This window comes from Ammospiza caudacuta, chromosome 5 (assembly GCF_027887145.1).
Source record: "Ammospiza caudacuta isolate bAmmCau1 chromosome 5, bAmmCau1.pri, whole genome shotgun sequence".
In the NCBI taxonomy this organism is placed as follows: Eukaryota; Metazoa; Chordata; class Aves; order Passeriformes; family Passerellidae; genus Ammospiza; species Ammospiza caudacuta.
The window spans coordinates 38,304,673-38,325,207 of record NC_080597.1 but is presented as its reverse complement, the minus strand read 5'-3'; the positions used below and the strand labels follow the sequence as shown (position 1 = coordinate 38,325,207).

The 20,535-nt window shown below is 42.2% G+C and overlaps 1 protein-coding gene across 1 annotated transcript in view; it reads left to right on the top strand.

Moving 5' to 3' along the window:
• The first annotated feature begins 17,391 nt into the window (after positions 1–17,391).
• TMTC2 (transmembrane O-mannosyltransferase targeting cadherins 2) overlaps positions 17,392–20,535 on the top strand; it is a 235,249-nt gene continuing 232,105 nt past the window's right edge. The window contains exon 1 of the mRNA XM_058805380.1: positions 17,392–17,474. Coding sequence (XP_058661363.1) covers positions 17,392–17,474 — 83 coding nt within the window. The remainder of the gene's footprint in view (positions 17,475–20,535) is intronic.

The following is a 20,535-nucleotide window of genomic DNA, read 5'->3' as shown; positions in this document are numbered from 1 at the left end:
AATGAAATCAGCCATCACAAGCAGGCTTTTGAACATGCCATCAAGGCTGAATGCAGTCAGAATGCTCAAGAAATCATTTGTCATGATTCAATCAATGGGCCAGAGCAAAAATCTAAAGAAAGTCTCAAGTAGAATAAATCAGCATCAGGTTCCATGCATACAGTCACTTCAAAGCATGATTAATCCAGCAACAATTACATACTTATAGTATCCTGCATATTAAAGAAAAAAATACTGAAATGGGAAGAGTATTTTATTTATCAAAATAAGATGATAATAAAATCATAGCTGGAGCCAGAGATGTAGGCAATAACAGGAAATTGCTGGCCTGCCTGTGTTGATACCTTCCAGTACTGTAGATCCAAAGCTGGAATGTATCCCTGGTTCACTGAAGTACTTAAGCATGTGTTTCATTCCCAGTGAGTTCAAAAAGACTTAATCTTGTCCTTAAAGTAAGCATCTGCTTAAATATTTAAACTGAATGAGGACCTTTTTATTGGAAACATCCACTGACTTCCATAACTGCAGAATCAGACTCCTAAACAGGACTTGCAGAACTGTGGAGATGGGCTTTAGTCATTCACCTATTTCGCTCCAGGCATGTGTCCTGTGTAGAGGTCCATCAGGAGTAGGTATTTATCCAGTCTTGGGACAGCTAATGGATCTCTTCTCTGTAGTGATCATTGACAGCCTGAAGTTTTGCTGGGGGGCTTTAGGCTGGATGTTAGAAAAATGTTCTTCACTTGTTGGGCACTGGAACAGGCTTTCCAGGGCAGTTGCCTCAGCACCAAGCCTGACAGAATTCAAAAACTGTCTGGACAATACTCTCAGGGACATGGTGTGACTTTCAGGGATGTCCTATGCAGGGCCAGGAGTTGGACTCACGAATCCTTGTGGGTGCCTTCCAACTCAGCTTATTTTGTGAATATCCTTACTAGAAATCTCAGCTGATTAGGATGGTAGAGCCTGACTCAGCAAAATACGTGAACATGACTGCACAAACTGAATAATAAGATGATGTTGGGTGGTGTTGGTCTAGGAATACTCTGAATAAATACCACAGTTCCACTTGCTCCCAGTCCATTTTCCCAGAGGCCAGATCCAGCTGTGAGGACACAGTTGGTTGGAGCAGGGCCACAAGGCTCATGGGGTGGCAGAGCAAAGGGGGCTCTGGTGTTCTGCACAGGTTCAGAGCAGAGGCCCTGCTGCAGGGGCGGGCAAGGTGGAAGCAGCGGTGAAAGTGTCACGCTCAGCACACAAGGTTTGATGGGCCTTCATGTAAGCCCATTAAAGTCAATGAGAACGAAACACACACTTTGCTCTGCAGAGATGGGATTACTCATGCACCTAAAATTAAACATGTGGTTAAGTGCTCTGCTGAACCAGGGCCAGAGAGATGGAAAATGAGCACTGCCAGCGCTGATTCTCCCCCATCGTCTTTTCCACACAGCTGCCTCCTGACGCCTGCTGACTCTTTGGTAAATATGGACTGTAGCTGTAGTACTGTATTAATTACTAAAAGAAACTGGGCCATATCCAAAGCCCTGGCCTCCCTGAGGTCTTGGACAAAACTTCCATTAACACCAAGTTAAGATCATAAAAATGGGATTCTGTAGCATAAGAATGGAGTTGTTCCTAACACAGTGGATGGAGATGTGCTTTCCTATCACAGAACCAGATTAGTGGAAAAGTACAACTACCAGATAAGGCTAGAAGAAAGGTAAATTTTCTGTTGGGAAATGTACATTAGAGAGCTTCTTCTGCAGTTTTCTTTTGTGTGAACTTAATCAGTTGTCAAATCTTTTAGCATAAATAACTCTTACAGTACCAGAGAAAATTACATATGTCTGTGTACAGCAGATTTGTTATTGAGACATTTGCTTATTTACCAGGTGCATTAATTTGAGCCAACATACAAAAGAATTGTGGTTGCATCAAATTGTTTCTTTAGTTTTAAAACAAAAAATGCAAGCTAGAATGGAATCTCTCTGAATCAGGGAAAATGTCATATGTTTGTGTTTGACATAAATGATTATTCATTTGACAAGCATCTGGAATTTATGTTACATAAATTTGGTAAGTCACCATATTCTTACATTTCCTCACCACTTTCAGAATGACATTCCAAGAGTTACATTCAATCGTCTTTTAGAATAGGCTATACTTCCTCTATCCATGTATGCATCCTATGAGAAAACATATTATATTGATATATCAAATTAACTCAATATCAAAATTGAGGTAAAATATATCATACAAGAATATAAGTGATACTACAGATATCTACTATCTTAATAAATTATAATTTATTTTTGTATAAATTAGAAAGCTCTGGGTTCTCTTATAAACATTGATGATGAAGCTTTGATGTACATTTTAAGGAGGAAGTATTTTACAGAAAGAGTGGTCAGATACTGGAATCATCTACCCAGGGAGGTGGTGGAGTCACCCTCCCTCGAAGAGTTTAAAAAAAGGCTGGATGTGGCACTTGGTGCCATGATCTGGTTGAGGTGTTAGAACATGGGTTGGACTCGATGATCTTACAGGTCTCTTCCAGCCTAGAATTTCTGTGATTCTGTGATTCTGTGATCTTTGGAAATGTGGGCATTTCTGATTGAAATAAGCACTGAAAAGTAGACAGGATGCAGAATTTTAGAAAATTTTTTCTTCCCCTCTCACAGTGCAAAAAATTTTAAAATATTTTTAAAACTGCTTACCATGTGGTTTGTTCTGTTAAATTAAATCAATATCAGAGTAAAGACCCAGGAATTCCAAGAATTTTTGCACAGGTCATTTAACTTATCTGCTCCTCTGCTTGTTACTGTGTTATCAGTGTTTTACTGATAACTGCCTTTGAACCAATAAAGTAAAATAGAATTGGAATTGTAAAAAGCTTTATGATATTAGATAAAAACTGATAAGAATAAATTATTATGTCAAATATGTACTAAATATAACATGTAGTAGACACTACATCATAGTTAATAATAACCAATAATAATAATGCAATGCACAACAATCCTTTAAAAACCTGGTGTCTTTCATTACTGCCAGTAGATCTGGGTGTACAAGAGAAGATACTCCAGCTACTTGCTTTTTAATGGAAAAGGTGTGTTGCCAGGCTGGACACTTCTCAGTAAGGTTTTGTTAGATACAGACTAACTCCAGGAAATGTAGAACTGCTATGGCACATATTCCTGCTATGCTCCAGAAGACCATAAAGCATCTACAACTGTGCTTCAATATTTAACTTCTTCTTTCTTGGTTCTTGCCTAGATAATCATCTTGGAAAATGCAAGCCAAGACAGTTGGTCTGTGTTGCTTTTTGTCAGTCCTTAAATATTAAATGCATAGATGTTAGGTCTGAGGTGCTTTAGGTGTAAGGGGGCAAATACAAATGCCATATAAACAAAAAAGTAATTAATGTCCTTTCCCAAAATGAAAATAACTCAGCCTCCACAATGTCCGTATCTTGCAAGAACCACTTTTCTTTAGTCATTGTTCCATATTTACACTTATCCAGTTGAAATCTGAAGACTGAGAGAAGCAAATCCATGTTAAACTTCTTCCCTGTAGCAGGCAGCTGAAGAACGCAGTAGCTAAAACTCAAGGCTGCTGTCTGTCAGACTTCCCTGTTGAACAGGAGACCTGGGAGCTTGTATTTGCTTTTTTTGGCTGTAAAAAAAAATCACCTTAAGCTGAGCTCAAGTAAAATGCATTTTTAAAAAACCCACGTTTTTCCCCCCCAGCATTACTGCTTATAAGGGAATGAAGAGTGTTTAGGGAATGCAATCCAGGAAAGATGGCAGAGGATTTTTTGTGGCTGTGGCTAGATTACTATTAGAGTGGTTATAACTCTTACATGACCAGCTTGCTTTAAGAGATAGTGATATTTGGATGAATAAGCTAAAAGGCCTGGAAAGAGATAAAAGCGAACAATGCTGCACTGTGATGAGCAGCAATGGATGCCCAGGCATATCCTGGGGGAAGTACTGACCTGTTAGAGTTTAGTCCTGGCACTGGGGTGTCAGTTTTCTCTGCTTTCATCAGTCATCTTCTTCCTCACTTCCCCTAAGCATTTTACCAGGCATATTTTTATTATTTTTCCATATATTTTTATATGTGTATTTTTGGGGACATTCTGAGTGTTGCAGAAAAATCTACTGTACAGGACCCAGGATTAAGAAGCCTGCATGATTTACCCATCTGATAGCTCAGTCTATCAGTTTTTAGAGTGGCTTCGAGAAGATAAGGACCCTCTGTATAATGCAGCTGAAGAAGCCATTTAGCCTGCAAGGCAGACAGGACATGTCAATTAAGAATGACCTAGTTTCACTGGACTGGTGGAGATTATGGGTATTTTCTGAACTGTGCTGGAGAGCAACCACAAATCACATAGCTCTGCTTGGGAAAACTATCCATGAGAAGTGGGAATAATTTTGGCCTGAAAAATGAAGTTTTGTCAGTTTGGACAGCTATCTCACAGAGACAGGCTGTGCCTGTGGTACCCTCAGCTTACCAAGCAGGTGCTGAGCTGAGGGGTCACAAAGCTAGATTCAAGTAATGGAATTAAAGAGTGGCTGGTCATTTTATCTTCCTGGTAGAGGGAGAGCAATACAAGAGCAGGAAGTATGAGGTAAGAACCACAAACAAAGCCTGGAGGGATGATTTGTTATGGTTTAGGATCATATGAGAAGTCTTGAAAGAGCGTCAACAAAACCTGGGTGTGGTAAAAGTGTGTCCTAGCAGAAGGTCTTAAAGCAGGCAACAAAACAATAGCAGGAGTTCATGTGGTCTAGACCAATGGCCAAATACAGGAAACCACAAAGTGTGCTTGCTGGCAGAGAGGAAGCAGTGCCTGAGAGCGGAAAATCACTGTTACAGCCAAGCAATATCCAGGAGGGACCCAGACACTTCCTCATAGAACACCAGGAATTATGTGGGCGACCCTGGCTCCATGTTCTCAAGGATGGATCAGGATAGATGCCAGCAGTGAAAGCAGCATCCCTGTGGGAGTTTATACAAGGGGGGAAAAGCAGAGCAGCAGGAGGGATAGTTGAAGCTAGACAGAAATACCCATTCCACAGATACCTATCCACACAAAGTGGTCTGTAAGATCAATTGGGGTCTGAAAGCAGTTTGTCCTGCAAATGATGTTATGAAGGAGAGCAGCTGGCTAAGGGCCCTCTGTCAGTTAGGAAAACAGAAGTCTTTGGGATTATGTCAGAAAGTGATTGGTGTCTCTAGATGCTCACCCCTGGATCACCGTCACCCAGAAGAAAATCGAAGGGTCACACTGGCTGAGAGCTGCATGGTCCAGCTGCACAAGAGTGCAGGTGAGCCTCATGACCCAGCACCTGGGCAAAGAGTAACACTTACTGAGGTGTCAACAGGACTGAACAGAAAGAATCACTAGGTGGACTAGCACAAGATAAACTTGCAGCACATGTGAGTGTTGCATGCTTTCTTGGTAAAAACTAACATACTGCAAAATAGAGTAAAACACAAAACATTTAACTTTGATTTACAAGACTTAGGTAACTCTGCTGTTCTCAGTACATGTGGTTAACCTAATGGTATAATTTCTGGTTAACTTCTCTGATAGGGCTGAGTGGCCAGAAAGCTACAGCATGGGATCTGCCAGAACATCCCTACAGAAAAGCACTGCTTTTTTTGATTGCTGCTAGCAACTTCGTGTTGTCTGAAGCCATGCACAGCAGAAGCATTTGGTATTTTGCCAAAGCGAAAAGGAACGGGTGTTTTACCCAAACTGCTTGAAGGATTCAACTCCCTTTGTGTTTCATGCATACCTCTGCAGTATACCCCGAGCACCATGGAGGCAAAGCAAAGTCTGTGTGTGAGTCAGAGAGGAGACTGACACCGAGAAGTGATGGAAGTTGGCTGGATTTGCCTGAAAAAACAGGGTGGAAGCAGGGACTAGAATCCAGTCCTTTGCCAGTCTGCCATCCAGCAGTGATAAGGAAGGAGTGACCACCAAGAGGCAGCATTTTCTTAATAGTTTTTCTAAGCTTTTCTGCCCTACTATCCCCATGACACCATTCAGATATCTGAAATAAATAAATAAATAAATAAATAAATAAATAAATAAATGAGTGGTTGTGAAAATGGCCTTGAGAGCCTGTAAATGACAGTTAACAGGAGAGTGCCTTTCTGGAGAAGATTTGTAAAATGCCCTGACTCATGTGGAAGGTACCATTGATCGATATTTTACACTTTAGTGTCACACAGTGCAAATGTGTGATTAATGGAACAATTAAATTTCCTTGCTTCCAGCAGAGACCTGAACCTTCATTTTGGTGGGGTTTTTTTTCAGTACCATAATGTTTAGCTAGTTTAAAGGTGTTCTTTAATTTCTTTTTGAGCTCCTATCCAAATTTTAAAGAGATACAGTGAAAAACTGTGTCACATTGTCAGCAAAAACAATTAGATTATGATCCTTTCATCACTCATATTGAGCATGAAGTCCCTGATTCAGCAATGCATTTAAGTGTGCTTTGAATTTTAATTATGTGTGACAATCATTGTTATTCAGAAAGGTGTTTAGGTGTATGCTTGTATGTTTTGCTGAACTGAAGCTTGAGAGCAATAAGAAGGCATCTGGCACTTACCTAAGAGCAATCCAGGGTGAGTCATAGTAGTGAAACTGAAGCTGTGGCCACAGAGAGTTACTGCATAGAGCAGTCTTCTAACCCTGTACTGTAATAATCAAGAAAGAAAAAGATCTGCTTATCTCAGTCTTCAGATTCCTGAAGTGTCTTTTTTTCTGGTTGAAACTGCATCATTTTACCAGGGTCCTTTCATTTCTTGTCAATCAAGGATGACGAATATGGGAATGTTTGTTTTTTTCATCACACTTTCCACTGGACAAATAATTCCCTGCACACAGGGGTGGCTGTTGAACAAACTCCTGCTGTAAAACCAGTTGAAAGGCTCCCATTGATTCTGAGGAAAGCGGCTTCAGGCCCTGGGTGAGTCACTGCATGGGCAGCACTTCTTGTGTTGTCTCTGTAATACAGCAGCAGATCAAGGTCTCCCAGCCCGTGACTAACAAGTGCTGAGATTGGAGAATCACTTCCCCATCCTGAAGCCTTCTGACAGCAGGCTGCTGCCTCTTTCTAGCTGCTTCTTTCTTTCTAGCTGTCTCAGCCATCAGTGAGAGCTACCCTAGGACAGCAGACTGTCTCTAACAGCACCTGGCAGGGCTCTGGCAAGCACTGTACCTGGATGCAAGGCACCCCTGCTCCACTTGCCTCATCATGATACTACGGGGAGAATTTAACCCCCCTGTCAAGTCAGAGTAATAAATGAGACAACTCCCCAGCTGATTATCAGCTCTTTTACCTGCAGTGTCCCGGACCATTTAAATCTTACTATGACTGATTAAAAAACATAATGGAAAATTGATTTTTTTTCTGTGTTATAGGGGGAAAATCAATGCAGATTAAGAACAAGAGACACAGAGAAAGGGAAGAAATACAACTGCAAATTCCACTGGACTCAAACCCAAAACCTAGGGTATATATTCTAAACTGCAGGAACACACACTTTCTAAAGCCTCCTAAGTCTCTGCACTGGTAAAATAATCTCAAACAAACTTGAAAGCAGATTGAAAATAGATGGGGTATCTCTAAGTGAAAAGAGACAGTTATCCTCTCCACCTGCTAACAAACACAGTTCTTTTTTTGTTATGAAATGTCTCTAACTTAAAATACTGCCTGAAAGTAAACTCCTTCATCAATTCATGATGAATTCTTCAAAGGCATTTTGGAAGACACTCTAAACCACTGGCTTTATTATAGCTTTATTTAGGATTTGAGGAGAGAGAATACTGCAATCAGAAAGGAAGAAAGACAGACAGAGGAAATTATTACCTTTCAACCCCTGTGATTTAGAAAGAATAACATGCTTCTTTCTTGCTGTTATATTATATACTTACAGAGTAAAATTTGGCAATGTGGCATTGAACTGTAACTGCCTGCTGAAGTGATATCATCCTCTAGTGTATACCAGGAACTTCTGGACTTGGAAATTCTGTGCCCTTTCTAGAATGTATCTTCCCACTGCTTTTGGATTAATCACTGTATGCTCCCCTCTGTACTTTCCAGCAGAAGTGATTAATGGAAAGGGTGGGTAGCCATGCCCTCACTGCTGTGTAATCACTTCTCTTCATTTAGAATAAAGGTCAATTTTGACAGCAATACTATTTTTTTTAATTATTGTTTTCCTAAGTTCCTCAAACTCTTTTGACAAACCTAGGTAAGTTTTCCTCCTTTCTGAAGTTGCGCAGCCACACATATTTATTCCTCATGTAAAGGAGAAAAAAGTTTTTGCTGCAGTGCTCTGGGCATTTAAGACCTGCTAAAAGTACAGCACCAAGTACATACTTTTAACCCTGCTGGTGATGAGTGCATATCTGTCAAAGGATGTAGAGCTAAGATTGCTGTTCAGTTTTGGAGGCCTTCCCAAACATTTCACCATTCCACCTGATAAGGAAAATAGGCTGGGAAAAATGCTACACATTAATTGTGGCAAAGATTGTCCTGTCTCCATTTTGACAATGGGATTAAGAAAACATGATTTCTAATGGATACACTGAGAATTAGGGATGTTTGACATCTGTTTTTGTAATTCTGTTCTCCCTAAATGCTCTAAAAAGCATCCAAAGGCACCAGATTCTGTGATAGGAACACCAGAAGAAATACCTTGAGGAATACAACTGGGAAAATGGGCACTGCATTTAATGGGTACCAGCCTCCAGAATTGCCTGCAGCAGGACCCTGAGCTCAGCATTGCAACCCTGTTCTCTCTTTTTTCCATCACGTCCTCTGCTATGTGAGTGTTTTTGTCTATCCGCTGCCAAACTTTAAACATCAGAAAACTTTTAAACTCAAACTAAACCATTTGGCTTAAAAAGCTGCAATAAAAGTGAACATTGGAGAATATGAATCAGATAAATGTGTCCCTATGACAAGAGTTTGTTTTCTCTACTGAAAAATAATTTGTTATTCCATATGTTTTGCCACTGAAGGTTGGCTTTTAGAAAGCACGTTATAGAGACTATCAGAAGTTTTCTCTGAAGCCGAGTTCAAATATGTGCAAAAAGTGGACATTTCTCTTTTTTGGTGTGTGTATAAATAACGTTATAGCACTCTCCCCATAGACTGTATGGCAAAGATGGAAATACATTTACAGATAACCTATGTGAGCCACACCAGTTTTGGTGTCTTTGTACCAAAGGAATGATGATGTAAGTTAGCTAAGGATTTGCTCCTCCTTCACAAAATTGGCTCGTGGCTCAGTTCCTTTTGCTGGTAAAGCTCTTGGCTTACCAACAGCAGTTTGGAGTCGTGTTTGGTAGTCCTTTTGCCTGGCTGGTGCTGCTTGGTGGCCCTGGGGCAACGCTTATCTGGCAATATTCATGACTAACTTGTCGGAACCCTTTCAAGGTTGAATTCTTATTGAAGGAGGGTAGGAATTGCAAATAAGGAACATTTTTTCTTATTTGATTTCAGCCAGGGCCAGGGGAAAAAAGTACTTTGTGGGTTGTTTGTGGGTTATTTGTACACACAGAGGATTGTGTCACAGGATCCTTTCAGCCAACTACCATCTGCTGCTGCTAATGGAAACTGTCTAAAGTAGCCCAAATTAGGCAAGTCTCTGAGATCAAACTATAAGAAGAATGAAGAATTTGCAGTCAGTTTAATTTTCAAAATGGCATTCTAAAATGTGTGGGTTTCTTCCAAGTCCCTCGCTAAAATATGCTGCAATGTACAACAGTGCAGTGCCGAGGGTGAGTCCAGGGAAAGAGGGGTAACTCTGAGGTAATGGAAAAGACAGTTTCTTCAAAACAGTTGGAAAATTGTGCTGGTTTAGGGCGTCACCCCAGGACAAACATGCCCAGCGATTTGGATGGGTCTATATGTAGTGGGTGCTGGGAATAGGCTGTAGAGGCAGGAATCACCTGGGAGAATGTATTTCAGCAATGGACTTTAATAGCAACAAGACGACTGAGCAGACCTACCTTGCATGTTTGTGTGATTAATAGCTGTGGTGAAGGGTTAGTGAGTAACAGCCTGATGCCAAATGGATATCAATGGGATCAAACCATGCATTTGGCAGATATAGGAAGGAGCATTCATTGTTGCTCACAGAATAAAGGAGGGTGAGGCAGCAGTGCCCCGAACCCCCGGCACAGCTCTGGCATGCGGACAAGAATCCGGCTGTAACCCTGCACAATAAGGACCACGCATGTACACATGTGCACACAATTACATGGCATGAATGTAACAAGAGAAAATTGAATATAAAATATCACAGAAAGCCAATAATTCTGGTTTATATCCTTCTTTCTCCTTGATGCATAAGAGAACCTGGCTATTTTAAAATCTGGGTTCTATTTACATTGCCAAATTTAATGCGCTTTCTTCTTGTGCAAAATATGATAGGAAGGAATTTAAAATGTCAACATTCTCTAGACCTGTTTATCTCTTTCCATGCCGCACTCTGTATTAAGGAATAGACACTAGATGATTGAAACTGCAACAGTTCTGTTGAAGATGTGACAAGTTATACCAGCTACAAACATGATCCAAAATCTCTCACAATGTACCTGCCCTACAAAATAAGGACTTAATCACATGGTAGCCAGCATATGGGAAAATCCTGTTATTGATCATGGAGGCTGCATCTCTTACTCATTAGCAGATTGAGGAAATTAAATTAAAGACTTAACACAGGAAGTCGTGAGATGTATTCAGTAGGACATCGTTGTTTTCCAAAAATACCTAATGGAATTAGAAAGGAATAACATTCTTTTTACCAACTTTATCTAAAAATTATAACAAAAACAATCTGATGATAAATTGTCCTCAAGGTTGCTAGAGATTGATCAAAGTCCAAGTTTGCTATTACCAGTGTGGAAACACCGTGGTGTAGACAGGCCAGTTTGGTGATGGTAAATTTCATGGGAGATAGCACTAGGTATATTTTTCAAGGTGTACTTTCCCAAGCAAACAAAGTAAGCAAACATTACTAGAATAAAAAAATAAGAAGATATTAAACAAATTAGAAAGCTGCTACTTTGCAAAAGACAGGGAATTCTCTCCTCTCTGCCAATGTACATGGGAGGGAAAAGTACTGGAATAGAGTCTACAAAGAATTTTATTTCTGGTGTACACACTGGAGATTATAACCTTCATTTCATTGCATGCTATGGCACACATCATTGTAACTGGAATCCAGAATGTATATGCAATAGCCAGTAGTCAAGCCGTCAACCCATTGTTCACAGAAAGTATACAATTCCGTATTTATCTGTTTGTGTGACACAGCAGGGGAGAAATCTGGGTCACCTGCATTTCCTGAGTCACTGCATCACTTAAAAGCTGAAAATGCTCCACAGGATTGATTAAACTTCTGCTACAAATCTTGTGTATAAAAACCCTCACATTTCATATTTCGCATTTTACCATATTTGAAAATAAAAGAAGAAATTGCTTTATCTCCAAATTAACATAGAAATGTCCTTAAACCACTAAAAATGCAGTGTGTTTATTTCATTAAAAATTAAATTTAATGTGACTTTATTGCTAGCATGTGCTAATTATATTTTGAAGTATGGAGACAGAGGCCATCCGAGATTTTAATTCAGGATTTCATGTATACAGAGAAGGTTTCCTCAAATTGAGCAAGCAGATGAGAAGAAACATTAATTCCTGCTAATTTAGTTGCTGTTTCTGCTATATTGTTAATTAAGAACCTAGAACTACTTGAATTATCCTCTCTGGGCTTGTCTACATTGCAGTAAAAAATGTCATTTAGTTCCAATATTATTATGAAAAATCAAACTGACTCTGTTTAGAGGGGTTCAAAGGTTTACTCCCTATAATAATTTCCCCTTGTTTATTTAACTCTCGAGAATTGTGCTTGTGACGGTGTTAGATATGTTTTGGTAATGTTGACATATTCCCTCTGAAATAAGAGTAATCATGGTTTTCCTGGCTTTACTTCATGCTTATACAGCAGGAAGCCAGGATTGTACTGAGGTAAAGAAGTAAATTAGGTTATTCCATAGAAAATCTGCAGGGATTGAGGTGGAAAGTAGACTTGCATCTTTGGCTGCTTTTGCTCTGCTGTGGGATGAAGATCTGATCTTGCTGCCATAGAGATGTATCATTTTTTGTCCAATTTTCACAGCCAATATCCCAGGTTGTACATTTGAAGGACAAATAAAGTAGAAGTAGACAGATCTAGAGTAAAAACTGTCTTTCAACATCTGCATCACAAGGGAAGTGTCAATAGCCTGAAAAGTAGAGGACTTAGAGACAGCACAATGATTCGCTTCTTTCTATGGGAAGGAAGATGACAAGGAACAGATTTTCAGCTGCTGATGAAACTTTTCCATCTACTGAGCAATACAGCTGCCAAGAAATGATGAGAGGCAGGATATGATACACAACTCATATTCCCTATCCTCCACCTGCACAAAATCTAGGCTGCACACCACAGACCTCTTGGTTATGTTGCAGGCATCCATCTGTCAAGTAGAACTTTTCTCAGAATTAGTGTCCTAGGCCAAATTAATCCCTGAGATAATTCCATTGTGTTTTGTCTAAGGAAATATCAATTACTGTGAATGGAAGGATGATCTCATGATGAAAGCAAATGAATGACTTGGAATCATGGCTGGGACCTTGGATAGATTCCTCTTCTGCTGTAGAGTTCTCATATGATTTGGATAAACTGACACAAATGCCAGTTGCCTTGATTTCCACCTGTATAAAATGAGGCTAATTCTAATTTACTTCCAGAGCCATCTTTTAAGAATCTGTATTTCTTTGAGCTGTTTTGATAAAAGGAACTACAAAAAAGCCCAACCTAACAAAACCAAATGAAATCAAACCAAACAAATTCCAAGTACCAAAACTGGCATATTACTATTTTTATAAAGCATGAGAAAAACAGTAAGAGCATCATGTTCTGGGAGATGACAAATAGACATATCTGCATTTAGTAAGTTTATACTGTCAACTTACTGTGAACAAGAAGGATTAAAAACTCTTTTTGATCTCTCTCTGAGCTATCTCAAAGGACAGGGGAGATAAATATGGAAAGCAGATTAGGATTAGTCTAGAATGGAGTAATATTAAGAAAATAATCCTTGAAAATTCAAAAAAGACTAAAAATTACCTTTTTCTCTGCCACTGTGATATGCTCACCTATGAGTCATACAAATGCTCCAGCATGTTTTGTGCATACAAGAAACTTCCCTTGAAGAATCTTTTTTTCTCTGTAGAGAGAGTTTGCATAATTAGATTAGGTCAAGTTAAAAATGCATCGCTTTTCTCTCTCCCTTTCTCTCCCCCTCTCTCTCTCCAGCTCTGCAGCAATACTCTAGCTCCACTGACTGATCTAAAGTAGGAACTGGTGCTTCTCAGAAATGTACATCCTTAAGAAATGTGTTCAGTTAAAATCTCTTCCAAGTACTGATGAAAGTCCTGTGTGTGCTTGTTTTTCCTGCATCTATTTAACTTTTACTGTCATATCTACAATATTTCATACAGATTTCCATGAAATTTTACAGTTTTGGAGTTGCAACTTATTTTTACTTTGGCTGTCATTGCTGATATTATTATTACCATAACACTAGCAAAAAAACCCAAACCAAACCAAACCAAACAACAACAAAAAAAAAACAACCAAAAAGGAATTTCTTAGAGAAAGCAGAAACACTGGTGTCTTTGAAGATTATCATGATCTTGTTAGCATGAAAGGAAAACAACAGCTTGGATCCTAGTCCACAGAATCCAACAACATTACCTCTATGGATTAGTGACTAATTGTGAAAGCAGCACTTGGCTAAAGCATTCTCCTCTACTCCTTTTTCTGCATTTTTGATCAAATAAAATATTTTTTCCTTCCTTAGATAACACCAGTTTATTCTTGACTGCATGGGTGTTTCAAAATGGACCAAAGTTTACATTTCTGAGGTTCATTAAGCCACATCTTTGGGTGTCATTTGGATTGTTCAAGATTAGGCACAGTATGTTATGACATTTCTTTGATGGTATCAAAGTGTAAGAACTGGCAAAAAAAATCCACTTATTATCCAATTATTCCTATAGTAACATTTAATATCCAGTTGCCTCATTCTAATAAAAAACCCCAGCAGTTTTCAAGGGGTTAGCCTTTTTCTTCTCAGATGCTTTAAGGAAGTTGGCACAAATATTTTTTACAAGCTCCAGCAAATGAACCCAGTGTATAGAAATTGAGGTGTCTAATCTAATCTGTTGAGGGATCTCTACCACATGCATTACCCTGACATTTAAGGTCTCATACTCAGTGACCGGTTAACTAAATCTGTCACTGTGACAGACATGTATTTCTACATGCTGTGCCACAACTTAATCTTTCAGGCACCGTTTAGGTGGAATATCTTGTAGCACGGTGACTCAGAGTCCATATTGTCTTTAATGAAGAAATTTCCCAACTGGTATTAAAACAGATAACTTTGATTGTCATATTTGCAATAAAGCAGAACAAAGTGAATTTGTCTACTAGGCTCTACACAGTGTATCAGCTGTTAGACCAAGTAACTCTAGTTATCTTTATAATTACTGTTGTTATTATTATGTGTTATTACAACCCTACACCTCTTCCCTCTTCCCTGGCACCACAGCCTGTGACTTTCTGGAGGTGAAGACTGTTTTTAAAATGTTTGCTTAGTGACAGATCTGAACTTCTAAATTAGCTCTTCTGACACCTTGTGGTTCCTGCACATCACATTGTAAATCTGCTATGAGTCAGAATGTTGTCTGGTATCTCTCAATGATAAAGTAAAATATCATGTTGTTCATAACTACATGCACTTAATACTTTTAACTAACTCTAAGAACAGAAGGAATTCTTTTATCATTATTTGATTTCTACTCTCTTATTTTCTTTTGTGGTGTTGTTGTTTAACAGCATCAATAATTTTTATGTTCAATTTGTCTCCAGGTTTCTGTGCTGGCTCTTTCTGGCTGCTGCCCCTGGCGTGGCCCTGGCTTGTGGAGTCCCAGAGCTGACCAGGGGGGTGCTGCATGCACATGTTGCCATCTGTATGTTTCTACAAAACAGGTTATCTCCACTGGAGACAGCTCTTGCCATTGGGAGGAAGCCTGCCCTTTCTTTCTGCAAGAAACAAGAAATGTGTCTGCAAGATACAGACTTTGTAGATTCTTGTAGGGTAGATAAATCTCCTTGGACAGGCTGGTTCCAGTCACCCTGGAGCACTTGGGCTGTCCTGGGGAACAAGCACTCTACATGGTTACACATTTTATCCCACCCTTTCTTGACACTTGCTTTTATTAGACAGTGCCTGCCTTTGTTAAACTTTTTTCCCTGGAGGATTTATTTTGTTTCTAAAGCTTTTCTGCCAGACCCCATCCAGCCCAGTCTGTAGTCCTACCTCTTTGAAGGAAAAATACATATGCTTTTGATGGATAACAAGAGGCTTCTGCCACTATGACTCAGCAGCAATTATACTGCTTTTTATGCAGAACTTATTAGGATGTTCTACAGAAGGAGCTGTACAAACCAAGTGTGTGAATTCAGCAATTCCACTGCAGCAAGGAGGACGAAGTCGTGATGACTGGGATCTTGGCAGTAGCTCCAGAAGCATATTGAGAATCGGTGTCTGAAAGGAAGGATCACAGGTCTTCTGACAAAGAGTACCAACTCTTTAAAATCTAGGTTACTATATTCAGTGCTTCAGGCTGAAAAGTTTAATGCCAGATCAATGTGATGTGCTAATGGGTTCAATAAGGCCCCTCAAAGCTTTAATGTTCTGAAAAAAATGCACCCTCCCCCCATGTCTGCAATTACTGCCACTGATGGTGATAACACACTCCCTGAATCTAAGTAGAAGCAGCTGAGATGTTTGTGACACTTGGGGCAGACTTCCCAGGAGCACTTTGAGCATTGCTTGAAAAGAGGTCTTAATGCATTTCGTATATTTTGAGGTTGCAAAGAAGAGCATTAAATAATCACATAGGGGAGAAAGAAAACTTGTTAAAAGTTCCCCAATTTATTAGACACAGCTTGATGAACAGACTCCCATTCTTCTGGGACAGCATGATGTGCCACTTAATGGCAATCATGAGGAAACAGTTACATAAAAGGGTTGGCTAGCTGCGAAAGGAGGCAATGTTTAAAAAACTTTCTATAGAAAAGAAATAATCAGCTTGCTGGACCCAAATCCTTTCCATAACTTCATGCCTCTATATCCCATGAATTCTGGAAGATTGCTTCAGTGCATTATTTTCCAGAGCTGGCTTTCCTTTCCAGTCTGAAGTGTGCATCTCTGGCTATACCCACCCCTCTTCTCGAGGGCTGCAGTTGTGGGGATGTCCTGAGGGAGCAAGGGAACACCAGCTTGCAGCACTCCTTGCCTTGGGGTGTCTTTGTTTCCAACCCTCTCTGCCAAGTTTCAGTGATTTTGCTTAACTATAAGCTAAGCTAAGTGCTCCCTATGGATGTTCACACTGATAAACAGCACGCTGTGGGCAAGTGTGGAGCCCCCTGCTCTGGCATCCATCCCCAATAGAGGTAGAGCCCTTCTCTTTGCTACTACTCTGACCTATTCAGCACGGCTGAGTAAAAAGAAAAAAAGCGGGGGGAAAGGGAAACACAAGGAAAATAATGACGGGAAAAGGAAGAAGAGAAAAGGGAACAGAGAAAAAGGGAAAAGAAAGGGAAAAAAGTCAAAGAGAAAAGCGACTGGAACAGGAAAATGGAACAAGGAGCAAAGGGGAAGGGCAATAAGCCCTGGCTGTGCCCAGCGGGCACCGGGTCACGGCCCGGCCCAGGGCCCAGCCCGAGCCCCGGGCCGGAGCGGGAGCGGGCCCGGCTCCGCCGCCGGCGCGCGGGGCGGGGCGGGGCGCGGGGCGGGCGCGAGGGGCGGCGCGGGGCGGGCCCGCACGCAGGCGCGGTGGGAGCCCGGGGCGCCCCACGCGGGCGCTCCCAGAGCCTCGGCGGCGGCGCCCGGCTCGGTAGCGAGGGGGGTGCGGGCGGGGAGCGGAGCTGCGGCAGCGCCGGGGCGCCGTGGGAGGAAGGCGGGAGCCGGAGCCGCGCCCCGCTCCGCTCAGTCCCGTTCCGCTCAGTCCCGTTCCGCTGAGCCCAGCTGCGCTGTCGTCGCCGATCGCCCCGCTGCCATGGGGTAGGAGCGGCGGAGCGGGGTCGCCGTCAGGCTGTGGCCGCCGGCGGAGCGCGGAGCGGCGCCCCGTGGTGCCGGGGGGCGCGAGGGGCAGGCGCGGCGGGGCTGGAGCGGGAGGCCGGGCAGGGCAGGCGGCTGCCCCGGTGCGAGAGGCGGCGGCGGAGGCAGGCGGAGAGATGATCGCGGAGTTGTTGAGCAGCGCCCTGGGGCTCGCCCTGTACCTCAACACCCTGAGCGCCGACTTCTGCTACGATGACAGGTAGGGCGGGGAGCGGCGTGGCTGGGCGGGCGGGGGTTGCTCACCTGTCGGGAGCAGAGCTTCGGCCGCCCCGCTTATGGTGCCCGGGGCGGCGCCGGAGGGTCCCGGAGCTTTGATGGCTCTGACTCGGTCCTCGCCGGCCCCACGCAGCGGGAGGGGACCCGACGATGCAAGTTGGCATGTCCTGGGCTGGTTCCTCACGCTCGGTGTCAGCGGGGTGCCCGGCCGCCTCCCGTCCCGTTCCCCCGGCACCGAGTGCTCTGCCGGCACCGAGCGCCCGCGGGAAGTTGCCGTGCGCTGCCGGGCTGCGCTGGGCGGCCGCGGGGAGCGGAGCGCCGCCGGGCTGGCTGGGGCTGCCCACCTGCTCCTCTCCTGGCCGTACCTGCCCGCCGGAGCTGCGGAAAGGCGATGTTCTTAGTCGGGGGAAATTCCGATTTGTGCCTTTTCCGGTGACTTAATCCGATCGCATTTAAAACAGATGCATAATTATAATGTATTGTTAGGGAGAACAGCACGCCTGGCTAAACTTATTAACCGTCCTGGGGTGATTCATGCTCCATTGGAATTAAACCATCCAAAAAGTGAGCCGGGATTGACTTTGACAGCGTTTCATCAGCCTCTCTCCTCTGAGGCCGGAGACCGTGTGCCCCGGGGTCGGGTGGGTGGCTGGGGGGCCCGGCCCGGCCCGGCGCGGCTCTCCCGGCCTCGTCCCGTGCCGGCGGCGCGGCTGGAATCCTGCGGAGCCGGCGGCTGGCCACGCGTGCGGGGCTGCCCGTGCGGGAGCGAGCGAGGAGTGCCCTGGTGGGTGTGTGAGCGGAGGGTCTTAGGGCACGGCTCAGGTCCACGGTGCCAGCCAACTCCCTGAACGGCTATCCGGCAGGGTTGGTGCCTTGGAGCCTGTGGTGCGAGAGGAGGAAACGGGAGGAAGCACGGCGAGGTGGGATGAGGGATGTGCCTGATCAGGATGATGAGTTGAACTTCCCGGTGCGCTGATGGGATGCGAAAGGGTCAGATGCGTCTTTGATTAGGCATTTGCCTTGGAAAATAACCTGCCTGTCCTGCCGTAATTAGTTACTAAACTTGGAATTTTCCTCCCTTAAGCGGTATTACAGTGCACCTGCCGCGTTTAAGATGTCACCGCTTCCAGAATACTCCCCCGTTTTCATGGCTTGCTACTATTAAACCTATTATACTGGAAGCAAATGCCAAGTGTTAGTCCTGGTATAGGTCTCTGGCTGGGAACAGAGTTGGCTGCAGAATGTGGCAATTCAGGCTTCAGCCCTCCAGGTCATTTACATGTACTTGAAGCCGTGTGAGCAATTAAATGGTTTTAGGTTTCTGTGAGTCTTCCAATTTTCTAAGTGATTTTTCTTAAGCCTATTTGAAAGTTTTGACGCTTCATTCATAAACAATAAAAGAGAAAAGTCTGCTGTTTCCCTGAAATGTGAGGTCTGAGTTGGATCAATAGGAAGTAGTGAATATTTTGATACAACGACGCTATTTTAAACCTGCTTATTATAGTTAAAAACTGCAGGAGCTGTGGAATATTTACATAACCCTTCATAGCATATATTGCAATGTTTGGGCAAAACCTGGATTGTTTAAGCACAAGCCTAAAAGCCTGTCCTGCAGGCCAGTTCAAATGGACTAGGCATGGAAAGCAGTATGAAGTACTTGCTGGGGCTGTTGATGTGGAGGTCAGGGTTACTCTTGATCTTGCCTGAGTGTGCTTTAATACAGTTAGAAAAAAGTGGTATTTGAGTGTCATCTCTGAAAGTGTGGAAAAGATAATCACACACAGATTTTGCTAGTACTAATCTCACACTGTTTGAAAGGTATTCTAAAAGATTGCTGTGTTAATGTGTTTACCTCCTAACTAAATAAAGTACTTCTCATCATTGTAGCTAAGATTTAGGCATTGAATAGAGTGCTGTGAAAGCCAGTTAATGGCATATCTGTATATGAGGTCATCTAATTAGGATGTTTTTCAATTGCAGCACAGGAAGGGACAAGGCAGAAAGGGCTGTTTCGTGCTAGTAATTGTTGAACTAGAAAGGGTTATCTATTCAAAAAGGCAGGCTCAGACCCAGAGTATTCTTTTAAGTGTAATCACAGAATCTTGCTGCCCCGCAGGAGCTGGCTTGAAATGTAACAGTAGAAAAGGAGGTCGATGCTGGAGCTGCAGGACACATGCAGGAGATGGATCATGCTACTAACTTGAACTGAACCAAGATTGTGCATTTAAGCTAGGAACCAGCAATGTCTTGTTTCAGGAGGGCAGCATATTGCCATGGTTTTTATTCTACTTCCTTTGCTATTATATTGAAATTACATCAACTGTTCTCTTTTTAATATAGTGATCAAACTTACTACATAAAGAGTGTCTGTAATTGCTTTCTGTATTTTTTTATGTAGGTTGGGCAAGATTAAGTGGCATCATAAAACTTCTTATAGCAAAATCAATTTTCCAATGGTAAGATGTAATATTTTAGCAGCAGCACGGCACCAAACTAAAGACTCTATGGACAGTGATATAACAAACTTGCTTGTAGTCTGGGCTTTGACTCTGTACCAAAGGATTCAATATTTTGTTTCTCACCCTTTATCCGCTTAAAGTGAAATAGCATGAATTTTAAGCCTGAGGAAGTTGAGTGAGCAAATGTACATGTTCTTACCTTTTGTCATTAATCTGCTTAACTCGTTTCTTTCAGGCTATGCAGATATATTGCACATAGTCAGTGCAATCCCAATATTTTTGAGCAGTTGACTTATTGATTGCCTTGAATGAAAGTGTCACTTGTCAGTTTCTAAACACAAAGACCAGTTGTTGGATGTTTATGTGGGTTTTTTTTTTTGTTTTTTTTTTTTTTTTTTTTTTTTTTTTTTTTTTTTTTTTGTTTTTTTGTTCTGTAGATGTAGACCTAGAAAACACAAGCTTTTGCCACCCTTGTCCCTGCCACTGTGATTCTTACAGACAGCTATGATATTTCCTAGTTATGTGTGTGGATTATTACTTAGAGTTTCACCTCCCCAGCTCAAAACCTACTTGTTCAGCTAGAGC